Source organism: Lytechinus variegatus, chromosome 10, assembly GCF_018143015.1.
Source record: "Lytechinus variegatus isolate NC3 chromosome 10, Lvar_3.0, whole genome shotgun sequence".
NCBI classification, from domain to species: Eukaryota; Metazoa; Echinodermata; class Echinoidea; order Temnopleuroida; family Toxopneustidae; genus Lytechinus; species Lytechinus variegatus.
The window spans coordinates 9,846,909-9,873,354 of NC_054749.1; the positions used below are offsets into that span (position 1 = coordinate 9,846,909).

Below are 26,446 nucleotides of genomic sequence, written 5' to 3' on the forward strand. Positions count from 1 at the left end.
TAACATCCAGTTGTTTCAATGATTTTTGTTTCAATTGTAATAATGATATCGATTATGGGAGATATACGATGCCATCTGGACGGAAGAGGGGTGGGGTGCAAGGTTGTCCCATAAAGAGGAAGTTGACTGAACGAAATTGGAAAGAAAGAAACTATCAACAGCATTGTACTGCTGAAGACATGAAGCAGTCAGGTGAGGCCACAGAAACAATATTTTTTTTGCCTTTTTTTGTAAAAGAGAGCCGAGCCGTGAGCAAAGTGGCAATGAGCAACAAAGAAAGCATTCTGTTGCTTTGTACACTCTAAAAACATATTGGGTAAAACTGCTGCATGAAGGTAATATATGTGTCCAACCAACATTGGGCATTTCTTTTGGGTAGTTTTATTAATCCAGTGTGATGAAAATTTCGCTCATTCTACATGTTCTAAAAGTAATTGCTGCTTATTCTTAAACCTTACTAGACAATATGCTTCTCGCATTGGGTAAAATACTGCCCCCAATTGATTGGACACATAATTATCCTCGTGACGGCGAATTCTGCCCAATTTTTTGCAGTGTGGTGGATTTAAAAAACTGCTAATATATTTGACGGTAGTTTCGGAGATAAGACCATGACTCATTTTAAATACTATTCTGAAAACAAATCGTCTCGAATTTGAACATGCTACGTGACATATCACAACAAGAACCCCTCCGTCATTTCTTTGCACAAGGTTTTTTTTCTCTTTTAAATTTTTCTTGTTCCTCCGTCCTCCTCCTCCTCCTCCTCCTCCTCTTCTTCTTCCTCTCCATTCTTCTTCTACTTCTTCTTCTAATCATCCCGGTGCCCGGTGTTAATAAGTCCTATATGCAACTCTGTTTTTTCCTTTACCTGTTTTATTTGAGATTAGGTTAATAGTGTATATTTTTGGTTGTTTAATTTTTTTCAATTGTAGTATATTGTAAGAACGGGGAGTATTATCAGTAGTGATATATATATATAGTAATAGTAGCAGAAGCAGCGGCTGAAGAAGTGTTCGCGATTATAGGACCAATATTGTCATCAATGCTATCATCATCATCACCATTACCATCGAAATCATCATCATCATCAAAATCCACAACAAACATTCGTCTTTTTTACATTTTATATCATTTTGATAGCAATCTGGTCTAATGTGAAAGTTCTAAACATGTTGCATGTAATAATTGTACAGATGGCAGATAAAGAAGTTCAAAATACTACTACAAGCCCTTTGTACTTTCCATCGTGTTTACACTGCAACACAATTAAAGACCCATTTATGTCTAAACTCAAGTATAATTCCACCGGAGCGAAAACGTTTATGCCTATATAAACACATTACTGTTTGGCATTGTAAGGGTGTTGTTTAAACATAGATAGCTGTCGTATATGAGCGCGAATGACTATTTTCCACAATATAGTTACCGAGGTCAAAAGTTTGATTATTCGTGAATCCGAATTTGACGTCATGATGAAAAGGACTCTTTTGACGTCATGATGAAAAGGACTCAACAGAAAGAATAAACACTTATCAAGGTCGTAAAAGTGTTTTCCATGTTGGTTAAGAAGGCATGTAATGACGTGATAGTTCAGATTTCTGACGTCACTATAAGCCCTTCGTGTGAAACCAACATCTAGATACAGTTTCTGATCAGAATATCTATTAATGCAATAATAATGTTAGCGAGACATAGCGTTGTGGCCCAGTGGATAAGTCTTCTGACTTTGAAACAGAGGGTCGTGGGTTCGAATCCTGGCCATGGCGTAATTTCCTTCAGCAAGAAATTTATCCACGTTGTGCTGCACTCGACCCAGGTGAGGTGAATGGGTACCCGGCAGGATTAATTTCTTGAATGCATGAGCGCTGACAGGCAGCTCGAGCTAAAGCCGGGGTAATAATAATAATAACAACGCGCCTCGGAATAGAATATTTCTAGATAGATGGCGCTATATAAATGCCTATTATTATTTATTATTATTAGACATATTCATGAGCAGGCCTATATAATTTTCTTCTTGTTTGGTTAGGATCAACTACGATTTTTTTCCCGTTTGCCTAGACCATTTGCATAATTTATATGAAATCGGATGAAATGTCAATCGGAAGAAAATGCGTAATTGGGGGGCGGTGACTTTAATGAAGTTGGTCATTCGATTGATGCGTGGAATTAAGGGCAGAGCAATTGTCGCCGGATCAAATGACATGGCACCATCTGTGAAGCTCATAAGCGATGCCACGGGAAGTGTGTACGTGTGTATGTGTGAGTGTGTGTGTGGGGGGAGGGGGTCTGTGATTTCTGTTTATTAGTATGTGTAGTTGATAACGACATTTAACGAGTTTTAAAAAAAGGATGGTAGATGTTGACTTTAAAAAGTGGAGGTCTGCGACGCGTCCATGAATGATTGTGTAAACTTTCTGATCGTCTTATCCGCCCCCCCCCTTGCTTTTCAACTTACAGTAGCACCCTAGATAAAGATACAGACGTATTCCTGTTCTCTCTACAAATGTTTATCTTTTACGCATGTGTGCATTTCCGAATCTCGTTTTCGGAACGCATATAGAGTATAGAATATTGTTAACAATAAAGTAAATAAAACCCAATGATAATGGGTTGATACAGGCGTTAGGGACTTTCCCGTCGTTTCACCTTGCTTTGAAATGGCACAGTTGCATCTGCAAATCAGGAAGCTCATGAACTTCATTTTCGATCGATGTGACTGTAAAAATAACATCTAAGCTTTTCTTTAAAATGGGGAACGTTGACCGATTGTTAATGCCTACTTTCTATTCGCAAAATAAAATAAAGTGCAACACGGCAGACCGTCATGACATAACAATTAGACATTGGACCGGGAATTGTTTGTTCCGTGGTTCGACTCATTCGAATTCTGAGTATGATTTTAAAGCGCAAGTTTATTCGTGGAGTGAACTCGCGGAAACAGGATCCAAATGATATCGAGAGTATGCGTAACAATATCCTCACTTTTATCAAGCTACCAATGTGAGATGAATTATCTTCATTTTAACTGAATAACGCATGTCTCACTTTTGTGCAATATATATATATATACATGTATATATATATATATATATGTATATATATATATATATATAATATATATATATATATATATATATATATATATATATATATATATATATATATATATATATATATATATATATATATATATACATATATATATATATATATATATATATATATATAAATGTGTAAAGTTATACATGTACAACAGCTTTTGGCAACTCCTCTAATTATTTAAATATTGTAAAGAAATGGATGAAGAGAACCATTGTTCTCTTCATCCATACCTTGATTTAAGCTACGCCTATACCATTGTTCTCTTCATCTATTTCTTTCACACAATATTTAAATAAAAGAGTTGCCAAAGCTGGTGTACATGTATAACTTCACACACATATACATGCATAAAATGTGTGAAATTATACATGTACAACAGCTTTGGCAACTTTTATTTCAAATATTGTGAAAGAAATGGATAAAGATACCTACCATTGTTCTCTTCACCCCTTTCTTTCAATATATGTAATAATAATAAGCAACATTTATATAGCGCTTAATACTAGAGAGGATGCTATAAATACAGCTAGAATAACCTATTGCCCTTTTTACACAGGATTTTCTTAACCCCGGACTATCGCTAACCCCGTACTATCCTTAACCCCGTACTATTTTTTTTCCTTTTCACACATGCCAAATGGTTATTGCTAACCCCGGATAAGGAATGCTTGCTTTTTACACACGAAACTCGCTAACCCCGGACTAGTGGTTTTTGTCGATCATTCGTAGTACAAGTGCTTCACTCGCAATTTCCTTAACCCCGTACTATTTAAGCTTAGCCCACTTTCGTTTTACACATGCGATCTTAACCCGTACTATTACTCTTAGCACCGTAATTGGTGGGATAACCCTGCTTTTTTGCAGGGCCAAATAATCCCGTACTATAGGTGGGGTTAGCCCACTTTGCAAAAACGCTGTGTAAAACGAAAGTGGGCTAAGCTTAACCCCGTACTATAGGTGGGGCTAAATTGCCATTTAGCCCCACCAATAGTACGGGGTTAAGGAAATTTTAGCCTGTCTAAAAAGGGTATATGAGACGTAGCCGGGGTTCATTTCATCATGGACCTAGTGGTAGGTCCATGATTTCATCAAGATTAATCACAAGCTTTCGGCCATATTAGGGCCTTCTTCAGGTATCTGAAGTGCACGAGAAACAAGTGGCCTAATTTGCGGGATAGGCCTATGTATACACATAAGAAGGTTACTACAACTTAATTAAGGCTAATATAAGCCGTTGAAGTCAATCAGGATTTGGCAGCCACCTATGAAAATCTATAAACAGACGTTTGAAAGAATATTGTGTACTGTGTATCATCATATATATGTGTAGGCAGATTCTACACTGCAAAAACCTCGGTGTTGATTTAACATCAGCCCGGAATCTATTTGTCCAAACCAGAGAAGTATTGAAATAACACCAGTTTGGAATCAAACCGATGCTGTTTTAATACTAATTGGTGTTTTATAAACACCCATCTGGCGTTAGACTAATACCAAAAACCGGTGTTGTTTAACACTTCTCTGGTGTGGACATAATATGATTCCGGGCTGGTGTTAAATCAACACCGAAGTTTTTGCAGTGTGTGTGAACAGTTATGGAAACATGTTATACAAAAATATGTTTATTTTTAAGGATATTGGTTTTAAATGTGTACAGTTAAATCAAAATTCACATAATTAAAGGAGAATGAAACCATTGGAACAAGATAGCCTGTGTGAAAACAGAAAAATCAAAGAAACAGATCAACAAAAGTTTGAGAAAACTCGGACAAATAATGAGAAAGTTATGAGCATTTGAATATTGCGATCACTATTGCTATGGAGATAGCAAATTGGCAATGCGACAAAGATGTGTGATGTCACTGATGAACAACTCTCCCCATTACTTTAGTATACAGTGCATCCCAGAAAAAAACGAAACCGAGAATTATCGATGATTTATCATTACATAATTATAAATAAAATAGACAAATGACCTACCAATGGAAAGCTTAGAATCTCCTCTCTCATCTGGTATTACTTAGATTATTCGTCATTAACGCATGAGTGAGTAAAAACAATTCGAAGAAAGGATACCAAAAACTTATTTGGCGGGGGTATTTGAATGTCAAAAAGAAATCACATGACTAAAAAGTTCAATATCTGCTCTTTTCTTTGATACCTTAATCACAGAAAATGGTCAAGAAATTAAAAAGTTATGATCCCTCGAAACAATGCTTGTATTTCCATAATTCCATTAAATAAACGTGTTTTCACCGGTTTCCCACAAAAGCTATCGCACGGTAACAAAAGACTTAATGCATGGCTGATCGTCAACAAAACGGAGTGTCGAGTGAGTTTGAACGCTAGCCTGTAAAACCTCTTCATTTTATGAAATTATTGAAATTCAAGCCTTATTTCAAATAACCAGAACTTTCTTATCTCTTGACCATTTTCTGTAATTGAGGTAACAAATTAAAGAGCAGATATTGAAATTTTTAAAAATAAGGTTTTCTGTTTAAAACCCAGATACGGCCCGCCAAGTGACATTTTGGTATCCCCTTTTCAAATTGTTTTTGCTCACTCATGCGTGAATGATAAATGATTTTAGTACTTGCAGATGAAAGAGGAGATTCTAAGCTTTCCATTGGTAGGTCATTTGTCTATTTCATTTATGACTAAGTTATGATAAATCATCGCTAAATCTCGGTTTCGTTTTTTCTGGGACGCACTGTATATTTCACCTGAATTGCCTCTTTTATCACATCTATCCATAGATCATGTGTTCTTTCTACATGAGGGCATGTAATACATATTTTTTAAGAATACATAATGGATAAAGAGTTTGTATCATCGTAAGAAAAAGCAAAAAGAGACATTTTGAGGGTATTTTATAGTCCACCAAAGGGAAAGTTGTTCATCAGTGACATCACACATCCTTGTCGCATTGCCAATGGCAGGATCTCCATAGCATTAGTGATTGCAATATTCAAATGCTCATAACTTTCTCATTATTTGTCCGATTTTTCTCAAATTTTCTTTATTCTTATTCTTTGATTTTTCTGTTTCTACACAAGCCTATTTGTTCCAAAGGTTTCATTCCCTTTAAGCACAAGTTGTAAGCACGTAGGAATTCTCGCGATCACCCACACCTATTAAACATTCTCGCGCATCCTTTCTCATACTTATTCATGCACAAGCGCTTAAGATACGTATCAAACTTGAAGCTATAGATGTACTTTGTAGAGCTAAGTATAATGCAAAGTATGTGCACAACGTGTAACAGTAATATATTGGGGTGTGGTAAATTGTGTGTGTGTTTATATATATATATATACTATACCATTTATGATTATTTTATTCCTTATGCCGAAGCAGACTATTTCTATATATATATATATATATATATATATATATATATATATATATATATATAATTTTAGAGTGAGTGCTTGACTGTTCAGTTGTTTGTATATACATGTAAGTGTGTATAGATGAATGTAAATTAATTTGGGCGGTGGTCGTGTGCAATGACCCTAGAAGTGGGGCATAGAGTAAAGTGGGTAGGAGGGAAGGGGTGAAAGTGCGTAAGAGGGACCGGGGATCTATTGTTTGGAATTAATTCTATTTGGTTGCAAAGTTTTGAGTTAGGATATCCAGAAGGATTTTCGGTGGAGTATGATGTCATGATTGACCTCAACGTCTTAAATTAGCCTTACTTAACATGTAGTAACCTTCTGTGTATACATATTCCGCAAATGTGTTTGTACATTATGGCCACTTGTTTCTCTTGCATTTCAGATACCTGAAGAAGGCCCAATTATGGGCCGAAATTGTCATTACTATCATCACAACCGTCGATATCGTCACATCATTTTCTTGTTGTTTCGTGAAGTAATGGAAATAATATAATTAAAAGGAAAAAAATGGGGACGGGCATGGCCACCCCCCCCCCCCATCCGTTAGCATGTGACACAGGAAAATGTTTCTTTCGGAACATGAGCTTGAAAAAATAAGATAAAAAAGAGGGGGAAAGAAAAAAAAGGAGCGGAAAAAACATGGAAAAGATATCAAGACGAAAAAAATACATAAATCAAACTCGACTTTTGGTCATCTGGCTACGCCCCTATTAAAAAAGCAATGCATGTTAAATAAAATTATCACTGTTAGGAATAGAATGTAATTAATTAATCTTTATATAAATTGTTGTCAAAAATCGAAACTATTCGATCACTTCTAATATGTCACTTTTATTTCTATTACTTTCAAAACTTCTATATATATCGAGTCTTAATTTTCAAGCCTGGCCTTCAAAATAATAATAACACAGTCACAAGTCCAGTTGCATACCCCCTCCCACACACACATACACTCTCTCACACATATGTATACTATGTATATGTAATACATAAAAGCCTTCTGTATAGTTGATATCTTATAATTGTGCCAGATCTTCAAAAGATTGATAGAAAATGTTTTTCCTTAAGACCGTGTGAACCATCGTTTGAAATGTAAAACTATACGAGGAAGGAACTACAAACTTCAAATGCCATTTACCAGATTTATCTCGCGGAAGTAAAATATTGTGAATTCATATTGTCGACTTCCCGAGGAAATTCTATGATTGAAACCTGGACAACCAGAAAATGGCACTATTATAAAGATAAATATCACATCATTGACATTATCCTGAATACATCATAATTAGCTCCTCAAACTAACGTTTATTCTAATGCTCATAATTCAAATTTTTCTGGAGAACCAACGATAATTTATCCTCCAAAAGTCGATGCTCTCTTAAGTATAAACACAATTCACCAAATAGGTTTGGATGAGTCTATAGTGCATCAATCCGTTTATTCCCAATCCGTCTAATAACCAGTTGGTCCAATTGCCATTTAGTCCATATACCATTTGGTCTCATTAAACTTAAGTGTTAATTGTGCAAAATGAAGGAAAGGAAATGGGTATTAGACGATCTGGTTATTAGACGAAATTATTATTGGACCAAATGGCTATTCGACCAAATGGTTGTTAGACGAAATGTTGATGGACGGAATGGCATTAGACTAAATGAAGGTAGACCATGTGGTGAGTGTACGAGTTGGCAGTGGACGAATTGGCAATTTACCCATCAGTCTTGTACTTTGTCAAAGGTCAGACCCGCGTCTTTTTGAGCGGAAATCCCGCAAGCGACATTTCATTCTTAAATCGTTGTTATAGAAAATACAGCTTTGTTCATTGTTTGGTTTTTAAAATATTTTCTTATGCACTATTTATATTCTTCGTAATTTTGTATAAAATTAAAAAGTTGCCGAAACAACAAATGAATTGAAAAGAAAATATGACAAATCCTCATTTTTCACCAGAAACAAAACCATTAGGAACGCGGGAAAGTCATTATAAAAAAGACGCACTATTTGCATGGCGAAATTCCATGCTAAAGGACTTGGGACAAAACGTTTGTTGCAATAAGAAAAAGAATGTGATCGAGGTGATAGAGTGAAGATAAAGGAGGAGCGAATTTATTATATTACACTGTGGCAACTAACCTGCTTTCTTGTCTCGGGTGGGATTCTTTGTCTCATTATTTATGATCTGTGTGTCGCTCTCGTCTAGGAGTCTCTCACTCCTGAACTTATCAAAGTAACGATCCGGTCGAAGAACCCGGGTCAACTCATATCGATGTTCCTCCAAATCGTCTTCCCATTTCGGATCCATGAGGGCTTTTATTTTGTCTTGTTTTGATCTGGGGGGAAACACAAAATCGAAATTGTACATGATTAACAAAACAAAAACATGCAGAATGAAACAACAAATAAGTGAAAATAGGAAATAAATTCCACCAACAAAAGTTAAAATCGACCACACGAAACGATCCCTCAAAGGCTCAAAATGGTGACATTATTCGCTACCAATATGTAGGCGACGCAGTCCAATGTCGAAAAGATGGCATTGTCCGCCACCATGAAGGCAGAGCACTCATTTGTCGAAAAAAACGACGCCTTCGCCACTATGTAGGCGAAACAGTCCAATGTCGGATAGACGACGTTGTCTGCCACCATATAGTTGACACAGCCCAATTTGGAAAGATGACGTTGTCTGTATTTAACGCACTCGTCGAAAAGACGATCGCTAATTATGTGGGCACAGCAATCACATCGTCCGTCACCTGTGTGCACAGGTCATTCGGAAAGCGATGACTATACACTGCAGTTCAGACAGAAACGTCAGTAGTGCCCTACAGACATGACAGACGTCTGTCGTGTCGTCCATCAGCACGTATGAGATGCAGTTCCTATTCAGCTGAATAACGCCGCCCTAAGGCGCAGATATCAAAATATAAGGGGAATCTCGCAACCACTACACAGACGTTTTCTCGAATGTAGAGAATCTCTTGTCAAAAGCCCTTCATAACAAAGCAGCCTTTGTCGAAAATTGGTGAATAATAACAGCAGTGTCGTCTTGGAATCTGAACAAAAAAAATCTTCAGCTCCGATATGCTGTCCCGGTTTACAATTTTTCCACAAATCTAAGCAGTTCATTGTGTTTTGGCGAGCATTCTCAATAGGTAGTGGTTATGGAATCTCGCTTTTTCATTTTGGGGGAATCTGGTTTACGAAACTTTCCATCCAACATGGGGTATAGGCAGACACAGGATATGCAACAAGTTTATGAGTCATGCAATGGCCACCGATATCCTGGGTTCGGAAGAAGTCTGGTGCGGTACCGGAAAAGGAAAGTAGCAATTGGCATGGGTGGAATGAAATTGTGATCGAACTGATTACGGACATCAATGTTGCCAATGGCTTCCTTCCTCATATTAGGTCGTGAATTATTTCTTTATTGTGGTCTGCTTTAGTACGTTCACCTGTAGTGGATACAAGGTCAGGTTTAGTATTGGAGGATATATGAAGTCTGGTGGTATTCACTTTTCCCTTTTTTCTTTTTTGGATACGACGAAATTCACATGAAAATATGCAGTAAAAAAAAATCATGCTGAAACTTCATCTATCTAAAATCCTTGTCTGTCATTGTAAGGATACATGCAAAATAAGCTTTAGACAAAGCGTGAGTTTAGTGCAAAGAGATCTTATAGGGTACCGACGTATGACGTCAGATGCAATGATATCATGGCTGGTTCTAAACGGAATCGCATCTGACGATTATCTATGTACATTTGTATGACTTTGGCTCGTATGAAAAATAGGTTGCAAGTGATCAAATTAATTTAATAAATGATAATAAATTACATTTTTATAGCGCATAATACACAATGTCTCTATGCGCTTCACATATACAAGAATTAAACATCTCAACTTATACAATGTGGGCATTGAAAAAAAATAATCAATTGTTAAACAGGTATGTTTTAAGTGCAGTCCTAAAGGTTTGGATAGTGGGTGCAGTCCGGATGACAAGCGGGAGAGAGTACCAGAGGGTTGAAGCATTGACGGTGATGGAGCTTGGCCGTAGTACTGTGTCTTAAAACGAGGAACCTGAAGGAGATGCTTATTCTGTGACCTGAGAGCGCGGGAAGGAGTATAGGCATTGATGAGTTCGGAAAGATATGAAGGGCTTGAACCAGAAAGAGACTTGCTCCTATGATAAACTTTCATTTGGCGAGTTGATTTGTTTAGAACCAGGCTGCCATGACACCATGAAAACTGACACTGACGTCATCGCTTAGGTACTTTGTATTGTAGAATTTCATGAATATAATAATAATTATATCTAGAGGCCTGGTGAACCTGGTGCTTTTTTCTATTTACTTTTTTTCACTTCGAACGTAGCTTCTAACTCATTTCAATTAGCCAGTTGGAAGTTCCACTCTGCGCATGATCAGAGGAAGTTTATTGGTACTAAAGTGACATGGTGGTTTAAATTTAATGAGATAAGTACCAACTTTGATGTCTTAATGATTCATATTTTGTTTTGAATTGTGTTGTTCATTTACATCCACAAGAACCAACAATGCATCCAATTGTTGATTATTTTATTGCTGATTTATTTACCTTGTTCACTCTAAAAGAATAAAAGGTTTACCCAATATTGGTGAAAAAATGGGAACATGTTGATTGTGTAAAAAGTGTTGCGTTGAATAGCCCAATATGCGGTTTAAAAAATACCCAGCAAATATGCATGTTCCCTTTCTACCAAATATTTGCTAACATTTTACTCAGTGTTTTAGAGTGCTGATTTTTTTTCTTTACAATAAGGAAAAATCAGAACGGAGAGCAATCACTCATTCAAAAGATAGATGATTATAGAAGATTATATAGTAGTGTCAATTACTGTTGCAGTTGCGAAAAAGATTTATTCCACAACTTTAACTTTAAAATAAGCTTTAAGTTACTGAGAAGGAGCAAAGAGTCAGAAGTGAAAAAAGGCGGACTTTACACGAACTGGTTGTATAATTATTGCAGCCGAAACGAACCAGTTCGTCAGGAAAGAAAGTCGGTTCGGCTACACGTGGTGTCAGAAGTGGGATTGTTGGTGTAGAAGTTAAGAAATGGATGTTCGAGGACAAAGAGGGTGTGCGGTCTCGAAGGCTGAGGTGATGGAGAAGTTGGAGAGCAGTATGGCGGAGATTGATCAGATGATGGCGGAGATACGGACCAGGATGGGGTTGAAGCCATGGGGGAATGATGATGCTTGCGGTAGGCATGGGCCGAGAGTTCAGTTCCGATCTTCACCAATTGACAACTTCAGAACAGCACGGATACCGAAACCAATCGGACTGGAAAATGAATTTTTCAGGACTGGGCTACAAGATACCCGACATAGACGAGCACCCGAGGTGAGAACCGAACCAGGAAATATACTGCTAAAAATCATCACGAAGTTAGATCAAAGGAACCAAATACTGTACAAGAGTAATTCGACGGCCGCACTCCGGTTGAAGACTATCTGGACCATTTTCGGGCGTGCATTCTGGTGAATCGCTGCGGAGAATCTGACGCCAGTCTGGCAGCCAGCCTGAGAGGTTCTGCGGTGAAACTGTTGACACAGAAAACAGGAAGGCGATTCATTTACTATGAACTAGTGAACAGAATGAGGAAACGATATGGTCGAGGTGGTAAGGCAGAGGACTATCTTGCCGAGTTGCGACAGCGACATAGGGGACAGAGGGAGACACTTCAGGAATTGAAACAAAGCATCAGAGATATGATGGCTCTCGCCTATCCTGAATTGGATGAAGTCGGACAAGAGCGGTTAGCGAGTGGGCACTTTCTAGATTCGATTGTAGATTGCAAAATGTTGTTGAAAGCGTTCTATTACCTGTCAACATATTCTTTCTTGGAATGTGTGGGCCAGTGGCGTACCACAGGGGGGGGGGGCAAATTCGTCCACCAAAATTTGACAAGCCAAAAAAAGGGGGGGGGGGTCTTCAACCGAAAGGAAGGGGCCACTTTTGGCTCGTCAGGGATCAGTTTTGACTCATGGGGGGGCAGAGATACGTCATTTGCATGGGTTGTGACTCATCAGGTCACCCCCCCCCCCTAGGTACGCTAGTGGCGTGGGCCGGTATGGATGAAGGGGCGTCTACGTGCTTTTATACTTCTCTTTGTTTGTTAGTAGGTCTACCCTTCGAGCTCATCAGCTTTGTCGCATTTTGTTGACTTAACATGTTCAAATCTGGTTTCATATTTACTTTGTCATGTTCAAGTGGTTGCTCGTTTGTTTGATCCTACATGGAATGGATACGCATGGTTAAATACTGGAAATATAACCGCAGTTTATGAGTGTTACGTTTGGAAAATGCAAGAATTCATCATTATTGATTTAATTTGTATATATATAAAAAACCCTAAAATGAGGTGTGTAGTTTGAAACATAAAAGGTATTAAGAGAGAAATAAATAGAGATATAAAGAATGATATAAAAGAAAGAAAGATAGAAAGAATGATAGAGAGAAAGAGAGGAGGGGAGAATGTGCCATTGATGGTTGAGTGATCAATCCAGATGCCTGGTGTTCAATAGAGTGCTAGTTTTATTGTGTGTAATGCCTTTTGCCTAGCAATGAAAAGGAAAGTGGTATGGCATTAACAATTGTTAATGAACCTTACACATGTTTTGCATGACTCTTTTATATTAGCCTATGTATGTAGATAGCCGTTGCTGCTGTATTAGGAGAGTAGTGAGAAGACACACCCTATGAATCTGTCTTGGTGTGCAGAGGTGCGCATTACCAGTTCTAGCCCAGAGATGGCTGGATTATTTTTCTGGTGATAATTTTTTTGAAAGCCAGAAGATGGCACTTTTCGTTGAAAGGTCTTCTTGACACTTTTAATTTCCAAGTTTGTCCCCTACACGACCATCGGTGAGTGATTATTGTGATATTGTTATTACTAAGAAATGTGACTTTGTAAAGTGATGTATTCTGTAAAAGTTTAATTGTGCATTGAAAATGGTGGAAGCCCGATAAAATAATAAGATAAATCAAAATTCTATCAAACAAAGGAGATTTTCTACAGAAAGATTATTTTCATCTAGTTTGAGTGCTGTAAAAGAAATGACTTTTAATTGTCGTTTACTTCGAAGAGAACACATAGTATATTTTTTTGTGCCTTTAATTGTTTTGTACTTTAGATGGCACATTACTCAGAGCTTGGGATTTTGAAAACGCCATTGTGTCCTTCTTCCAAATGTCCATGAAGATTGGTCAAGCAACATTCGAACATTCGAACCAAAGTACATGGCGTCGTAGAGTGGACACTGTCACTAGTTGAACTTTCATCACATCATGGTGAGCTGTATCGATTCAAATTAAACTGATGAACAATGACTCTATTTGCGAGATTAACTACTTCACACTTTTGAAATTGAGAACGAAGCCAGTGATAAGTTTTGTCAACAAGTTATATGTCCCAAATGCTATTATATTGGCAAGAGGTATTACATGGCCAGTGAAACCATTACAACTTGTGTTTAGTCGGATTGTACAGTGTAGTTTGGGAGTTTATTGACTCTCTGCATGGAACCTGTGGGTATTTCTGATTCACATCCATAGTTGAATTAAGAGGATTGTGAGTTTAGAGAGGATGGTCAGTGAGATATGTGGACAGTACAGGTCCACTACTCATATTTTCTGACAGATCAATAATTCTAAGAGAATTGTCACTTAGAAATTGGAGTGAGGACTTACAAATAGTCATGGTAGTGAGGACTTACAAATAGTAACTCAAGTGTTCAACATAATCTGAGAGGATTGTTTATGCCGAATTATCATTTAGAACTTGGAATGTAGTCACGGTAGTGAGGAATTACAATTAGTACTCATGTGTTCAATTTTATCTCGGGATTGTTAATACCTTGAATCCCACACTTATACTGATAGTTGTAAAAGTATTTGGAATTAACTATGATTAAATTTGACTTGTGGAGCTCGTAAATGGCATGTGTCTCATATCCTTATTTTGTATTATGCGTACCATGTGACAATGAGCATTAACTCATCCAGTGTTGAGAAATGGATGTCATAAAGATCAAGAAAGAATGGAAAAGGTGAGAAAGAAATAATGAGAGAATGGTGGGGGGGGGGTCGGCGAGGCATTCGGGGGAGAAAAGAGAGGAGTTATGATATATTCCTTTTATCATACAAACAAACATGTTTAGTGAGCCTTACTTATTATACTGCATGTTTGATGAGCGATATATTCGTCCAAAGTATTTTATTAAGAAGACGGAACTAAAGTTATCATATTTAAAGTTTCGTTTAATTTCACAGAATTTCCTAGAACTGTATCTGCTTGGCACCGTATCCGCCGCTACAACGGCAGCCTCCTATTCACGAATCAAAACGGAATAACCTGAATAATAGAAGATAGAAAACCCGAACATTACTTTGTTATCAGGGTGTTTTACTACAGTATTTTTACTTCTAGTACAGCTTTCTTTCAACATGCTCAAGGAAAGCCGAAATTTGTCACCTTCAGTCCTTTGAAATGTCCGAATAATACCCTGGTTCCTTCTTCCCTTGTTACCGGTATTGTTGCTATCGCAACTCCGTGTCTAATGATTCTCATTTGTTTTAAATTGGAAGTTCACCCTGAAAAAACAGTTTATTGTAAAACAAGTAGTAAAATAATAATAATTAAAACAAAATATTTTGCCAAAGGTTTGAGAAAAATCCGAAGAATAGAAAAGCTATTAGAATTTTAATTATTTGATTTGTGACGTCATATTATGCGATCAGCTTTCCTACATTTCGTATGGGGGTGTTAATAACTTGTCATTTTCTCAGAAAATTGAAAATTATTTTGCTGTACTTTCAGTATATCAATAGACAAATTATTTCACACTCGTTCCCACCGGGCAAAGAAAACAAAATATAAGTCATTACGTACCCCCCCAAAAAAAATATTTTATGCGTTTTATATTACATGACGTCACAAATCTGAAACCTAAAATTACATTTTCTTAATCTTAAACTTTCTTAATCTTTAATTGACTTTCCTCAAACCTCCGATGTTTTTTTTACTATTTTTTGTTGTTGCTATTTTTCTACGAACTTTTCTTCAGGGTGACCTTCCTCTTTGTTAATACAAAGACCAGTACTAGACTGCAAGGTAGATATTTCATTCTGTACTTTTTCATTTTCTTTTATTAGAAACCTCTGTTTTGTGTTAAAATGGAAGATATTAATTATCTGTAAAATTTATCAATGCATCTGTTATGCAGATGGGAATTAGAAGTTGAGCATTTCATTTTCGGGGGAGTTAAGGTTTCTTGGTAATAAGTTCAGTGACTTAAACTTAAACATCGTACACGGCGGAAAGTTCATCCGTTCTGAAAGTTTTGGGCAGCTCAAAACTTTTTGCGCGAATGAAATCACAGTGGACGGATGCTCGATGGATAGAGCGTATGAAGCACGTAGGTAATGAGTACACAACGGATGTATAGCGTTTTCCAACGGATGGCAAGAATTTCTTTTCCGTTTTACATCCTCTTTGCATCCGTAAGTGCAATGGGACCGGCCTTTAATGGGCATGAATCAGGGGAAAAAACTTTCGCATTCTTAACCGTTTGTAATGTTTTGCGTGCATGAGGTTATTCTGAACTTTGTTCGTTCTTGCTGCCTCCAGACATTTTGTATTAAATCTTCCTTTTCATCATAGGGTGATAATCAAACAATGATTAAGCGAATTACTCCAGACAATATGTCATATCTCAACTCGAAACAAACAACATTAACGAGAACCTTTGAAATCCAAACATCACAATATTTTCATGTTTTATGTTGACTTTTTCTCATTAATCGGTACTTATCAAGAAACAATAGCGTTGGAATATAATTATCAACATGCATGGTTAAGTATGCTTACTTACTATGAGGACATGATAGCGATTAAATCTAATGACTTTTGGAGTTTCGGTGCAGTGTTCTGACGTTTATTTCCTTATATTTCTTATATTCCTTCTATCAGCAGAAGTAAATGAATCCTTATCGCCACATTATCTTTGTCAGCTTTTTTAGGTGGGTTAGTGTGTAACTGCATGTGTAAAATTCAAACAATATGGTCTGTACATTATGTTAATGGCAATGATTGAAAAACCCCGAACCAAAAGTTACATGACTATATGCCTGTTTGGGTTCCACGTAGTGAGCTAAAACTAAAGATGGGACCAACTGGGCGAATTTCCTAAAAAGATGCGAGCGAACGATCCGAGTGAGAGTGAGCTAAACCTTTGACCTTTTTGGTATAAAATTATAATTTTGTTATAGATTTTGATATAATTGATAATGATATAACATAGAAACTCATTTTCTTTTACCTTTCTTTCATTTTATCTCTGTTTCTTCCTTTTTTTCTGAGGGGGAAGGAGCATAAAATTTGGGGGTCTATGATCCCCAAGCCCCTATCTACACGCCATTGTCCATTCGACATGGTATACACTTGTACAAAGTTGATACAGGCTGGAGTTATATAAATATTATCATGAACGTCAAGAATTGGTATTGCATAACTACGAATGCGCAGGAATACAAATCCATGTTGGTAAATAAATACACATCGTTGCAGAAAAAAGTTTCTACTTTGGTACCTCTACCATCCGCCGGTAATGCCATCCTCGATTTTGATTGGGTTTTTAGTATCGTTACCATGGTAGTTACCACTGATTGACAAAGACACCATATTAGTCAGTTTTAGTCAACATGGCCACGCACAAACATGCCAACATTACAAGTCTATAATCAGGGACAAAGGGTATACAAAACATAAAGGAACATTGCTAACATTCTACACAACCTCACAGATAACTTTAACCAAACATGGACACAGAGTCAATGTGAGTGAATTTTTTTTCTTTCCTCAAAATAGGGACGGTTGTCTAGTAGGCCTATGCACACACCATATTTTACAGTGTCCAATCATTTCACGTGAGCACCAACATAGAAACATAATGCATATTGATTCATAGGAGTGGAACTCCAGTTTCCCTGCATTACGTGATTCAATAAAGCAATTACTAAAAGGTTTCAGTGTAAATTATTAAGTTCATTTGACACTAAACGGCAATTTGCCTTGATCTCGAGACATGAAACACGACCGTGCAAAATGATCAGCGATACTTGATTGCCTAATGTCCAAGTTTCATAAACTAGAGTCATAAACGTTCAAAATTCTGAAGACATTTCTAAAAAGAAAATACCCCCAAATATGTCAAAGTTCATAGACCCTAAATTACCTTTTACCTTTATCATGTGACCTAAGCCTCCTGCAAGAAGATCTGTGATAATTGATCCCTCTTATGTCCAAATTTTATGCACTAGATTCATATACTTTTTAAGTTATGATGACATTTCAACAAGTGGAGCGCCTCTGGCACTCTCGCCTGCATTACGCGAGTTAATATAGCAGCAGTGCCAATTTTGAAAATGACTACAACACAATTATTAAAAAAAAACACCATTCATGTAAAGATATAACTCTAGGCTAATTGACCTTAAATGACTTATAGCCTTGATCCTTGTGTCCACATTTCATTGACAATATCATTAAACTTTAAAGTTATGATGGCAATTCAACAATTACCCCCAGCATGGCCAAAGTTCATTGACCTTAAATGACCTTTGAACTTAATCATGTAACCTGAAAATCGGGCGGGATGTTCAGTAATACTTGATTACCCTTATGTCAAAGTTTCATTAACTAGGTCCATGTACTTTCTTGGTTATGATGTCATTTCAAAAAGTTAAAGGTCAAGTCCACCTCAGAAAAATGTTGATTTGAATCAATTGAGAAAAAAAACAGACAAGCACAATGCTGAAAATTTCATCAAAATCGGATGTAAAATAAGAAAGTTATGACATTTCAAAGTTTCGCTTATTTTTAACAAAATAGTTATATGAACGAGCCAGTTACATCCAAATGAGAGTCGATGATGCCAATCACTCACTATTTCTTTTGTTTTTTATTGTTTTCATAATGAAATATTTCAATTTTCACGAATTCGATGATAAGGACCTCCTTGCCTGAAGCACAAAATGTTAAAATAATGTAATTCCACGTGTTCAGGGAGGAATGAAACTTCATTTCACATGACAATGACGAGAAAATCAAAATATTTCATATTTCATATAATAAAATACAAAAGAAATAGTGAGTGATATCATCAGTTCCTCATTTGCATACCTGACCGAGATGTGGATATAACTGTTTTGCGAAATGAAGCGAAACTTTAAAATGCCATAACTTTCTTATTTTACATCCGATTTTGATGAAATTTTCAGTGTTATGCTTGTTGAATTTGTCTCTTTTTCATTGAAATCAATGTTAGAGAAGCCGCAGTCGTAAAGCAACGCGTATAGTGTCGCTCTGCTATGCAGGCAAGATAATTAAAACTTTGTTAATTATGCCTTGAAATTTGTTTTTCATTGCCATTCTCATCTAACTAGTGATAGGATAGGGCTAGCCTTTCGCTCCAGTAAATTGTCTTCCCATACTTTTTTTAGGGATTCACTTCAGAAGTTCGGGATGACTCGATTCTCGACTGGGATAAATGCCGCGTCAGCAGATATTGACAGCAAGCTAGGATTAATATCTAAATTAAACTTATCAAAATAAAACCAAAGAACTTCCCACAAGACAAGGTGGAAATATTCTAGATACAGTGGTAACTAACAATTCAATTTTTCAATTCAATTTCAATTTTATTTATTTCACTTCCATCAAACAAAAACATATTGTATACACATATAAACATAAGTATTTGTATCCGTTACACTAACGAGAGTAATCACAATATTTTTTCATTGAGATATCCAAATGAAGAGGAGTCCATTTGCGGTCGAAAACGACTGGTTCACATCGTGCTAGTAAATGTAATAAGTACCACCATTGTATCAGTATCATCATTATCTAAAACGATACTGATATTCCCACAAAGGTTTTGAATTACTGTAGTTTTAGTTGACTCCGTGGAAGTTAATTGACAGAGGGGCAGTTTACCCTAACGATAAGTTGTTTTAAAAACAGAAAAATTGGAGAAAACACTTGTGAAATTTGCATAAGATTACATTTGATGGGAGGGGGTGGGAAACGACTTGAATGTGACTTCATATCAGTTAAAAACTCAATTGAATCGGGGTTATTTCACAGTTAGATGGCCTAGACTAGATCTCCCCTCTCTACACTCTTAAACCAGCGCACCCCCTTTAATTACATGGCCTAGATCTCCCCTCTCTACACTCTTAAACCAGCACCCCCCCCCCTCTTTTCTTACATGGCCTATATCTCACCTCTGTACTCTCTTTACCCCCCCCCCCCTTCTTATATGGTCTTGATCTCCCCTCTGAACAGTCTCTTTAACCAGCGCCCTCTCTTTAATTAATGATATTAGTTAATTCAATTAGCGAAATCATATTTGATAGGAGAGGGTGGGGATGGGAGACGACTTGAATGTGATTTCATATCAGTTAAACTCACAAAAGAATCAAGGTTATTTTTTAAGTTACATGGCCTAGATCTCCCCTTGGTACACTCTTTCACAATTTTTTCCCCTCCCCATTTTTAAAATTTTTCTTCACACTTTTTGTATTATCATGGGAGGGGGAAACCGCCCCTAATTCCTTTTTTTTATTCCGTTTGGACCTTTGTTATGCCAATAGAACTGGTCAATTATGTTTGGTCTGAATTGCCAAGGCATTTTTTTTACCAACGTAAATTGTAATAAAGGAATTAACCTCGTTTAGTATCTAATCAGTTATTCTATTCTTTCATAGCGTAAGATATACCCCACTGTCTTTCGTAAACAAATTGACCCTGTGTAAATCATATACTGGGATCACAGTATTGAGCAGCCAACGTTTACCTTCATCACAAGTGCAGACATGCATGAATCAGTTATATAGCTTTCAAAGAATGACGGTGACCCACTAAACCACCACACACCATTAATACAATTACAGCATTTGCAAACATACTTTAGTTTATCCATTATGATGTCAAACAAAATGATTTTTTTCTAGACTTACCTGTTTTGTTCAACCTTCTTGAAGCCTGGACAGATGCGAGGAAGTAATTCAAGTAAAGGCTATTAACACAGCACACGCAACACCGATCTATTAAACTGACTCAACTTATAACTGATCAGAATGTCAATATTGCTGCCATATCAATAGAATTTAATACCGGATGCAGTGCTGCATGGAGAACTGAACTTCGGACTCGGTTACAATGAATTCCTTTTGTCAAAATGGAAAAAATGCGACTGTCTTCCTCATAGACCAATGTCACACTGTCTGTTTTCATACCGTCCGCGCATACCGTCCATATGGATGAGAGGATTACTATACATGTAGAAGGGGCTAGTACAATAAATTCTATTAATGCAAAGAGGTAATATTGGTACCTTTTCTCTTAAATTCCTTAGTTTGAAATATCTTGCGATCAGGGAAAAATACAAAGTTGGATTTAAATGTTCAATCCGATGGATTTAGAATTCAGTCTTATTTGATTGAAACCTATCCAACTTTTTTATTCCTGACCACAATCTATTAGATTAACTTTCAGTCTACTGAATTTAGAGAGTATTTACACTTGCAGTCTAAGAGTGAGACAAGGGGTAAGTCCCTTTGGAACGAATTGTATACCTCTGAAAATTGAATCTTAGCTCATTTTTTGGAGCGAATTGTGCGTCTTCTTCGGAATTAAGAGCTCAAATTCACTAACCGCCCTTTCATACTGTTAAAAAATCGTAATGATGATTCCCGTGAAAAATAAAGCTAATGACGAATTTTAGCACGTGTGAATTAATTAAACTAAAACATGATCACAGTCATGAATTCAAATTCTACTCATGGGGTGAATTCCAGAAACATTCCATTCAAATCACAGCTTTCGAGTGAGCGTGTGAAAGGTCCGATGATTCTAAAGACGATTTGCAATCGTGATTACAATGATGATTCAAGAATCAAATGTGAAAAGGTCCTATACCCACGCAAATCTCACTCTGAAAGGACCGGTAGCTAGTTTAGAGATGCCTGAGGAGGGACCGGGGTCCCATTTCATGAAGAACTGTTAATACAATTAATGATCAACTTCTATAACAAATTCACTATCAGCCACTTAAGTCGAATGATTTAAGTAGCTAACAAGTTTTATGAAATGGGCCCGCAATGAACTCTTTGATTTTGAGTTTCATTGCTAACAAACCAATTTGCCATTCTGAGGCGATATGAGCATTTGCTCGAAATAATCACCCCCCCCCCCGCCCCTCCTCTTCTGCTTATTAGTGCTTATGGCCAACTCTTGGAACTTGCTGCTCTTCGTGGGGCAGTTTATAAACACTTGCGTTCGCGTCGCGTTCATAATCACTCGCGTTTTGGATAAGCCCTTCGTGGTGGTGATTTTTTTCCCTGATTGCTAAGAAAGCATTCATGCTTGTAAGCAAGCGACAAGAGGACCGACGGCCTAACGTCGTCTCCGAAGGACCTGGTAATGAGGAATAAATAATGCCTTACCAAAGGGCACTGGCACACCAAGTTGGAATCGAACCCCGAATCGAACCCGGATCACCGGAGTCCGAAATTCCCGCTCTATATACCGACTGAGCTATCGAGCCTCTTTGGTAAAATCAACCTTTCAACTCAACCAGATGTAGCAGCTAGTTCGCTAAGCTACACACTGTTTAGAGAGTATAAGGAATATACTTCAGTTAAAATCAGCGAAACTGTTATTTTTTAACATTAGCTCATTGCCCAAAATAAACATAACAATGTCCTTGATCTGGATAATGTGCCGAGCTGACTTTTAAGTTCACGAGCCTTGCGTAGACTCCCCACCCATATCGTATTTGGTGATACACTCCCCCTTCCTTTGAAAACTGTTCTGAAGTCTACTAGATAATGAATGTAATACATTGGAACTAAAATATTTTAGCTGAATTTGGAACTTTATTCATGGCAGAGATGAGGCCTGAGCAGCTCTAGCAGCAGCGGTCTTATTATTTAACAAAAAGAACTAAAATGGCACCTAATCTGAACTGAATTAGATTACTCATCAAAAAAATTATTCTTAATTCTTCCTGATTGTTGATCAAATAGACAGTAGTGTTGGTTATTTTTAAGTGAATATACTAGGTGAATAGTTTGTATTTAGTGTAAATACATTCGTGTTACAGAGTTTATTTCTATATATAAATTTATATAATTTTGCTGATTATTTTGCTCGGTTTTAGACATATATTACCAGGTGCTAATTGGGTACCAGTAGGAAATAACCGTAATTGTGGTTGGATTAGCAGGTGTGCGCCTAACAGGCTGCTATGAATAATTGTGAAGCGCTTTGAACAGTCGTAAATTGATAACGCGCTATATATAAATCCCAATTATTTATCATTCATTATATAAAATCTGTTTATTTAATGCAGGTGTATTTTTCAAATGAAATTATTTATTTAGAATTATACAACTCATTAGTCCAAATCGGATCACATGATATTCAACGAATTGCACTATAGCATCCGAAATGCACCATCCTGCACCAAGACGTGGAGGAGGTTGTATAAAACAAACAACTACACGCATTCTTGTGCATAGAGGACCTAAATAATGAACTCGCCAAAAGGATATACTGCACTCGGTCCTGCGGACCTCGGTGCGGTATATCCAATGGCTCTTCTCGCACATCGTTCATTATTTGGCCCTGCATGCATGCGCTCATATACGTGGAGAATTTGTATAATGTACTTAAGCGATTTATGGAATATGTATATATGAATAAATAAACAAATACATAACTATCAAATAAATAGATAAATCAATAAATGAGGCGACCTAATAAGGTCATACAATAAACAAATCTAACATTGGCTACAAGTAGATGAAAAACACCGGACACGGGGTGTGGATAGAGGGACAAGGGCCGGTCGCAAAAAAAAAAAACGTGGTACGCATTTTTTTTTTACCTATGCTTTAAAAAAATAGGGGTGAGGAAGGGGATGAAGATGATGATGAAGGAGAAGAAGAGGAAGAGGAAAAAAACAAAAGAGAGTAAAAAAGACGAAGAAATAAACATTTTGTTTCTCTCCAGAGATGGCAACTGAAACAAACAATTGCGTTTCATTTTTCCTTTTGGATAATTCAAATTCACAACAAATAAACGATAACGGCGTTGTTGCGACATTTATACGCTTTCTTTTCCCATGATCAAAGAAGAACCCAATTATTTTCCCATATACATGTCAAATGCTTATAATAATAATAATAAATTAGTACTTATATAGCGCTTAATTAATTAAAATTGCTCTATGCGCTTTATATAAATTGCTCTCCAATATTTCAAAATGCTCTGTTAATGAGTTAGAGATCAAGAATGATAACATACACAATGTTATAGTCATAATATTGGTAAAATCAAACTTCATCATAATAATATATTTCGTGACAAGCAGAATAAGAAGCGGTACCACATAGAACAATTAAAATCTTAGATTGTATCATGAAACATTTATTATACATAACACAGATGGTACGATAACATACATACCAAATTTCATACTATTATTATTTTCTCACTTTTTTGTATCATAATTATGACATAATATGAAATGAGGTAATGATAAGTATCAATAACGATGTGTAGAATATTAATAGTAAGAACATATTGTGGCTAATTTCGAAATAATCATTTTAAAGGGGAATTTACCCCGACAGTTCATTTTGAAAATTGCAGAAAAAATGAAGGAAAAAAACACATTGGTAGAGAATGTTCTGAATTCATGATTTTTTTCTGACGCCATTATGCTACCATAATCACTAAATGAGTGAATACTAAACTTTTAATATATTTCAACGTTCTTTTTCTGAATCAACTTTGATAAAAATGTACACTATTATCCTTGACTCTTCTCATTCCGTCATTTCAAGTGAAGTGTTGACCCTTAGGTCTTGGTATCGGTCATTTTGTTTACATTAGCAACAGCAATACACCACTTTATGGTCCTGAAATGTTACTTACTCACTAGGGGTTGAAATTCTGATCTAGGGAACTACTAGGGGGTCCATCACAAAGATTTAAGTATGACTTAAAGTCGCACTTAAATGCCTGGTAGGTGTTTCATAAAGCTGTTCGTAAGTTAAGAGCGACTCTAAGAACGACTGGTGATCCTTTCCTGTGGTAAATGGTATATTCATTGGAGATGGTTTAGCGCGTAAGAAAGGATCACCAGTCGTTCTTAAAGTCGCTCTTAACTTACGAACATCTTTATGAAACGGTTGCGTTCGGTAAGGCATGACCGCATTGACCAATAAGATTACGCGATGTAAACCATGTACACGTCGGCATTTAAGCATGTTAAGTGCGACTCTAAGTCATACTTAAATCTTTATGAAACACCCCCTGGATCATTTTGTGTAACCTCAGAATAGGTTTTGGAGGTAGGAAAGGAAACACAAATCCAAATTGTGCTTCTATAACACCGAAACCAACGCCAAAAGAGGACTTGAAAATGAATATCCATTCTGTTAATTCAAACCTCTATGAATAAGGTTGGACTTAACCATTACCGTACTTGTTTGAGAGAGTACAAGCTATAATCTGCATTTCGATGGCGGTTATCATAAATTTCTATGTACATAGACATACATAGACATAATTTCATGAAAAAGCATTGCCCGTCATTGGAATTAGGTTTATCCAGACAATTATTCACGAACATTCTCCATCCTTGCGGAGTATTCGAAACTCCGAGAGGGGGAGTGCTGCATCAACACTTTTGCCCGACACGGTAACTTTCCTTCATTTATTGAACAGGTGGTTAACAACAAATATATATTCATATACAATATTCTCTTGTTGTATATGTACACGTACAGAAAATGGTGATTGCTTTTCTTGATTTGTTTTCAAATATAAGGCAAATATACAATATTGTGTCAATAACAATCTCATTATAGGTTTTGAAATAGACGGTTAAGATTTCACTCTTCCAGTTGCCTCTGTGACGGTTAAGATTTCACTCTTCCAGTTGCCTCTGTACTGTTTCCAGAAGAAGAAATAATAGTCCGGAATAATTGAGTAGTCTATCATTAATTTAGCCCAAGAAAGACAAAAAATGGTATTTATTTGAAAAATGTCTCCTATTCGTCCCTACTGTCTTGCGAGATATTATAAACGCCAAGATTCGCATAAAAAATTGAACCTTTCAAAAAAAAAAATGCAATCCTACGATGTCCACTACTGACCTGATATGATACAAGATGACAAAGATTTGCAATTATCTCACTTGTCCAGACTCCAGAGTCTAGGGCCAAACTGTTGTTTTGATTCACAGATTTTCGACAAAGACAGCTTTGTCATGAATACATTTTCTATGTTTTTGAATTCGTCATGCATCGTAGGGGAAAAACTCCATAATTAGTATAAGTATTAGTATGATTGCACCTATTTTCGGATCCTTAAAGAGGCTTCAGTTGCAAACGATCGGAATTTAATTTATTTCTATTATTAATATATATCTATCTATATATATATATATATATATATATATATATATATATATATATATATATATATATATATATATATATATATTACATTGCGTTATTTTATTGTTATATTTGTTTAACATTATCATCATGATATCCTTTCTTAATGTTATCAATCGTATAGCCGTTTCAAAAAATGAGGTACTCAATGGCGGTAATTTATGCCATTCGAGCATCCTTCATTCCACTGGAGAGTGAATAAAGTAATTCAAAACCATAACAACAACTCATGCAAAAATATTCATTAAATTCGCCAAGCGTATAGTTGTCAATTTATATAGTATCCTATCAATCGACAAGTAGCTTTACAGCATCGCATGGAGAATATAGGCTCGGGTTCTTTTTATATTTTGGAAGACTAGC

The 26,446-nt window shown here is 36.4% G+C and overlaps 1 protein-coding gene across 2 annotated transcripts in view; it reads right to left on the minus strand.

Moving 5' to 3' along the window:
- Nucleotides 1-20,837, minus strand: part of LOC121422870 (caspase recruitment domain-containing protein 9-like) — a 37,729-nt gene extending 16,892 nt beyond the window's left edge. The window contains exons 1-2 of one of the 2 annotated variants that reach the window (XM_041618095.1): nucleotides 20,570-20,837; nucleotides 8,640-8,836 (exon numbers count right to left, since the gene is read on the minus strand). In XM_041618095.1, the coding sequence (XP_041474029.1) occupies nucleotides 8,640-8,808 (169 nt within the window). In that variant the 5' untranslated portion in view covers nucleotides 8,809-8,836; nucleotides 20,570-20,837. Of the gene's footprint in view, nucleotides 1-8,639; nucleotides 8,837-9,002; nucleotides 9,457-20,569 lie in introns of those variants that run through there. The other variant, XM_041618096.1, reaches the window with a different exon arrangement.
- Nucleotides 20,838-26,446: the final 5,609 nt, after the last annotated feature.